The following is a 6,596-nucleotide window of genomic DNA, read 5'->3' as shown; positions in this document are numbered from 1 at the left end:
CACATGGCAGCGGCCGTTAGCATGAATTCATAAAAAATATTAATTGAATAAACAAAAAAATGCAAATACAAAATTCCCAAAGTACACAAAAAAACATAATAGTTTGCGCGCTGCTGCCATCTGCCAACATATGGCTAAAGTCAATAAAATTGTATACAAACTGAAGCAAACTTATTATAAGTACTCAGAGCTATTAATCAAGAGAAGTTAGGCATAAATGCCAGTGTTGAAAAACCATCAGCGCAACACATACAGCCACAGATCGTGGAGAGATTGTTAGAAAGAAAGCTTTATTTCTGCCACTTTGGAGATTTAAGATGACGCCCGCCTGCCAAGCAATATAGTGATCTCTGTTTTCTTTGACCTCTCTCTCCCGCTCATGCTATAAACACGCAAAGTACAATTTATGTGGAGACCAAAAGCTGCTAGAGATCAGCGTAGCTTTTATCAGACAACAGAAGATTTTGGTGGATGATGTGTGTGTGATAAAGTTGTGTGTAAAAATAAAAACGTGGAAAACGTCGAAATAATAACAAACGAAAAATATGTGTGCTGTACCAAATAATATGCAGTACAATTTCAATAATAATAATTCGCAAAATAATGCTGATACAAATTCAAATGGCTCTAAAAGTTTGTTGGATAAAGAAAAATGTGAGAAAATCAAGCGTTTCATATTGATTGGTGTGCTGGCTGTGCTGGGCATTGTCGGCTGGCACATCTATGGTGAGTGGCGATGTAAACATTTTTATTTTAAGCGCAAAAAAATGTATTGTATTTGCTTGCAGAGTACTTCTATGCGGGAAAGGGTGGTAGTAGCGATGCGGAAACTTTTGTTGAACACGAGATTCTTGATCTCACGCAGCGCCTATTCGCCGACGAGGTGCGTCAGAACAACTATCAGATTGATGTGAATTTTCAAGGCAAGACTAAATCGTTTGAGCGCGATGATCATGCCGCTCAGCCGTAAGTAAAGTGGGCTTAACTAATGTTTATAAAAGAAAAAAAGAGTTAACAATTTTATCATAGAGAAGTTCATAAAGAAGCAGTGTTTTGGAAATGAAAAAAAAAATTACACTATACTGTAAATTCAGCTTTTTTTTCTAGATATTTGGCCAAACCATTTTTTTATAGTAAAAAATTAAATTCTCCATTCTTCAAATTTAGCATCCGAAATCGAGATTTGGACCTTTGAAATTGGTGTTTTTGTAAACAAATTATTTTTAATTATTATATTTAAATTAGTTAAAATATGGGTGTGGTCAGCCATTTCCTCTCATTGAAATGGTATTTAACTTTTTTTTACATACAAAAATTAAAAATAATTAGAAAAAAATTTTAATAAATGAAAATAACGAACTAGTACGGCTAATTCTCGATTCTCTCTATTAGATAGTTAATTCTCGATCCGCTATTCGGAGGCTTACTTTGGAAACCAAAAAAATTAATGTTTTTACCTACGACCCAGTCTCTTAAAAAAATTTAGTTTGGTGCAATCATCATGCGAGTGCTTTCCACTGTTATTTCTGGATATAAGTGGTTGACCGCGCCTACCATCAGACAGGCTGTATGTGTTATAGTGGATGAGTTCGAATCACCATTTCCACCCTTGAATGCTTTTTAGTCAGTAAGATAAGAAACGGCCACCTTAGCCGACTGGGTTGGTGCGTGACTACCATTCGAATATCCGTGCATGAAACAGGAAAATGATAGAAACAGTTTTTTCTTATAGCGGTCACCTCTCGGCAGTCAAAGGGAAACTTCCGAGTGTATTACTGCCATGAAACAAAGCTCCTCATAAAAACCATTTGGAGGAAGAGCTCAGCCAAACTGCTAAGAGAAGTGTACGCGCCAATTATTTATTTATTTTTTTTTTAAGTAATTAACCTTTCGAAGCAAAAATATTGCAGCCAACAATACTTCAGCTAAAATCCACAAAATCAGTCGTTTTCAACGTCGTTTTTTATCCATTTATTTATTGCAATTACAATCTATGTTTTAACATTCAGCAACACTTCACTGGGTGCTTTCCAGTGGTGCTACCATTTCTAGATTTTTGATTATTAGCATAATAAATCCGTTGTTGAGTTCCTCTTGAGTGTGTTAAGGAGATTGGATTGAAAGTTATTTCTGCAATTAAAGGGTTTAGGTGCGATTGGAGTCTTAAATTGTGTGATGTGGCAAGCTTTTTTATTTCTTCAGCTTTCGTGAGAAATTGTCGTTCATTTGATTTGGAAATCTCTGGCAGACTCTCGCATACATCTTTAGAAAAACCGTCCACACCTTTGCATGAACTCAAGAAGATGTACAAACATTTTATTACTATATATCCCCAAGGTATTCGCCTAAGCTCATTTTTTCTCATCCCACAGACTACTAAAAATGGACAATGCACACTTTTCATCCGATCCCTCGTCCACCATCGTTTTGCTGCGTCGCCTCTTCGATAACTATTTACTCAATGTGCACGCAGTCGAAGAAACCACACCCGAGCAAGCGCAGGAGGAGTTGGATTTTCTAAATGCGGTGCTGAAAACATCGATTATGAAGCACACAATGAGATTTCTGCAGCAAAAAGGTAGGACTTGCTTTGCATTCCTTCAGAAAACTATTCAATTTTGCAATTTTATGAATTTTTTATTTTTCCCAGGCCTAGTTTCCTCAGATTACAAAGACCAAATTCAATTGCTCAAAGACCTTTGGTTTACACAGTACTCTCGGTTTAAGGGACGCATGGGCAGTTCCGGTTTTGAGCACGTCTTCCTCGCCGAACTGCGTGAGGATTCAGTTTTGGGTCTACACAATTGGATATATTTTCATGAACAGGAGCAGCAAGGAAATTTGGACTACAAAGGATTCATCGACAAAATACATTTGGATAAGGTTATGATAAAAGATTTTCCTAGCGAGTGCATATATGATTAAGAGCCAGTTTTTCACTGCAAATTTAACTCTGCTTATAATTAGTTTAAAAATTAACCACAGTTGAACTAGCACTGGAAGACTGGACCTAAGTTGAGAGTCAGTATACATTGATATGCGTTTACTTGCTAAACTTAAACTCACCACCGTTTAACAAGTACCGAAGAACGGATAAGGACAAGAAAATGAGCCTGTACTAGCCTGTGATAGATTTACCTACTTTGCTCTTTAAATATGGTGAACAGGAGAATTGTGAGGGAAATTTCAGCTGCCAAGTCAATTGGGAGATTCAGCAGAATTCTGCACGTTCATTTCACATGTATTCACACACTCCGTCGGTGTTCAGAAGGCAACGAAGTGTTGGTTAATTTTTGTGTTGATATCACCAACACAATCTCAGTTTTTTTGTAAACACACCTCAAGTGACTTCAGCCCATTAGATGATTCTGTGAAATTCGCTCAGAGCCGAATAACAATCTGTTAAAGTGCCCCCCTTAAAATATTTTCTCCATGACTCGGGTAAGAAATTTTGTCACCAAAATACTAATTAGAAACTATTAATTTTATGCGTGGTGAAATATTCTATAAAAGCTTGGCTAGACTTATGAACCAGCCACGATTCGTTACCTAAACTCACCTATCTTATTTCATCACGCAAAAAACCATTCAGCGCCGTTCTCGATTCTTGTGAGAACCAAATTATATTTGCGCCATGAAATAAACTAGGAGAGTTTAAATAGCGGAAAGTGCTCGAACTCCCAATATTTGTTTTTATACTTTAGTTGCTTCTACTTAATATCAGAATTTCCCCCCATAATGGTTAGTTGTGAAATACAAAGGAAAACAGCTGATAAAAAGCCCATATTCTTACCTTATAAACCCATCAGATAGCCTGACCTAGCTAGCCAGTGAAGAAACGACCAAAACAATTTAGTATATTGAACCTTTTTTCATCAATTTCTAGCCAGAAGCGTCTTGTCACTTGACAGGTGGGTGCCGTCACCCAACTGATATTTTCCTCTTCGATGTAAATCGAACCTAGCTGGTATTAACATAAAAGTAAGAACGGGGCAGAGTTTGAAATAAATATTTCCATGCCTTTCCCTCTCTAGTTCATCCGCAAAACAGTTCCCAGGGACTCGTCTGTCAACAGAGGCCCATAGTTTTAGTTCAATCCACAATTGTTTTCAATAGCTACCTTCTAAGAGGCACCGTTTGATTTTGATTGATTGTAATTTGTTGTCGCCGTCCTAATGGAAACTTTCAGATTCTTAATAATGGTCTTCCCCTTTATTCTTAAGGGTCATCTATACTGTTCTGTTCTATCTGAAACTATTAGTTCAATTTCTGCTCTGCCTAGGCTTTTTAGGTGGGGTTAGGTTATGGTGGTAGTCGGTCTGCACGACTAGCTCACTTAGACCCTACAGGTCCGTTGTGAAACCACTGCGCGACACGGGTACCTCATTTATTTTTCTTCGTGGAACCATTTCTGGCTCTTATGAAGAGCAAGATTGGTTCAATCCCCACGTCAGACAGTTCCGTAAGAGAATTGAAAAATTTTCCTAGAAAACGTGCTCTGATTTGAGGCTGGACAATTGCAATACCTACCAAATAGCCAATACCTACCAAATAGCCAATAACCAACCGGTTATACAAGCCACGACCTTAGAGATATCCTCTCTGCAGAGGCTTGGCAGTTCCGTTGTGTTTTTCTTGTTTATTTGCGGCCACAGTAGCCTCCATGACCTATTGGCCTCTGGGATAATGTTGTTTTTGATTATTAGTTTACTCGTGACCATAGATATCCCAATCGCTCTTTTATCACTGAGCAGTTGAAGAGTAGTGCTTTTCCTGGCTAGCTCATCGGCTTTACAATTTCCCTCAACATCCCTGTGCCCGAAACCCAAATAAATCTGACCTTGAATACGACATTAATATCATTAAGGGCTGCCTGGCATTCCTGTGCAATATTTGATCTTAGCATAGCCGTATTCATTCATTTAATGACCACCTGACTATCCGAGAATATATTTATAGCAGCTTTTGTTACGGCATGCGTACTTAGATATGAAGCTACTTCTTGTATAGCCAGAACTTCTGTCTGATAGTCGCTGCAGTAGTCTGGTAATCGAACGGATAGTTCAAGTTCTAATTCCTTTGAAAATACTCCATAGCCAATCTTATCGTCTAGCTTGGAACCATCTGTACTTCGGTGTCTGCCACTCTGTTCCCGACGGTATACTCGTCTTGAAGAGTCTGTCGAAGGTGAGTCTAGGAACAGAATAGTCTATTTCTTGCTTGTGACTTTTCAAAGTGTGCACAATAGAGGCGCGGCCAATCCACCGGTCTTTTCATAGCGCCATACTTTTAGGCCTAAACCACATTGCATTTTAAACACAAAAATATTTCCTTGTTTAAAGTTGTACCTTGCAGAATCTCTTGATACTCAATCAGGGGCTATCAATTGTAATACTTAGTAGGAAGTAGCAAGACGAAATCAACTCTCCCTTCTTATAGCATTTTCTCGTTGAAAAAATAACAGCTCGACCTCTCACTTTGAATTTGATTATTATTCAATTATTCAATTACACATTCCACAATCATGTCAAGCCCTACAATACCCTATTTATTGGCACTTCGCCGGAGTTCGAGATGAGTGTTTATACCGTCTGCTTTCTACTGCATGGAGATGTACCGTGTCCGGTGCAGCTGGGACAGACCAAATTCAATATATATACAAATATTTGGAATTGGCGAGGTAGAAAGACACTGGCAGCTGCATTTCCAAGCATCGAAAAGTGAACAGTAATTTAAACTACAGCTACAGCCGAAACGATATTAATGATTTTAAATGTATTGAAATTGAAATTTTACATATAAAAAACTTTTTCTAGATACTCTTACATATACATATTCATTTTTTGATAGACTCATAGCTTTTATTTAATTTGTTAGAAAACTTAAGTCATTCTCTACCTCCTTATTCTCATGAAATATTTTTTATTTAATTGTATAAACATTGGATAAAATATATAATAAAAAGTATAAAAATACAACACAACGACAGAAAAATCTTGTAAATACTCCAAAAGTTAAAATTTTCAATATTTTTTTTTTAATTTTATTTTTTGTGTGCCTAATACTTCACTGCTAAAAATTCCATCTGATTTTTATACCCGCGCGCTCATGCTTCCGTCCATCACTTCCACAGTACTGTTTAGTATACTTTTAGGCCAGATTAAACCAACGCGCGATCAATCTCCGAGAAAGCAGCAAGCTGGTTTTCGTCCAAACTATTGGTCATGGTAATGGTTGTACGGGTTAAGCTAAGGTCTTTATGTAGATACTACGACCAGATTGATTATTGTGCGTCCCTAATTACTTAATTATAATTATTTAGTACACCGAATAATCGAACCAATGCCTAATGGCCTAATGCCTCACAGTTGGTGATTAAGTGTTCCATAGACTCCTCTTCATCACAACAGAACCTGCATGATCTTGTACTAGATAACCCTATTGTGTTAAAGTGTTGATTACAGGCAAAGTGACCTGCAAGCGCTCCACAGAGTAATCTGAGACCCTTTTTATCTAGGATTAGAGCAGATTTTGCTCTGTTGGCATTGAAGTTCAAAACCTTTTTGGAGTGATTAAGGCCGTTTCTGCCGTTCCAG

General features: G+C 37.5%; 1 protein-coding gene across 1 annotated transcript; it reads left to right on the top strand.

The window, feature by feature from the left end:
* Window positions 1-409: 409 nt before the first annotated feature.
* LOC128871552 (endoribonuclease CG2145) lies at window positions 410-5,527 on the top strand. The gene is made up of 4 exons (XM_054113398.1): window positions 410-726; window positions 789-966; window positions 2,373-2,578; window positions 2,651-5,527. Exons 1-4 carry the CDS (start codon window positions 546-548, stop codon window positions 2,923-2,925), a joined length of 840 nt encoding a protein of 279 aa, XP_053969373.1. The 5' UTR covers window positions 410-545; the 3' UTR covers window positions 2,926-5,527.
* The last annotated feature ends 1,069 nt before the right edge of the window (window positions 5,528-6,596 follow it).

The sequence above is a fragment of the Anastrepha ludens genome, chromosome 2 (genome assembly GCF_028408465.1).
Source record: "Anastrepha ludens isolate Willacy chromosome 2, idAnaLude1.1, whole genome shotgun sequence".
Lineage (NCBI taxonomy): Eukaryota > Metazoa > Arthropoda > Insecta > Diptera > Tephritidae > Anastrepha > Anastrepha ludens.
Note: the sequence above shows the minus strand (reverse complement) of the source record. Positions and strands in the feature narration are given on the sequence as shown.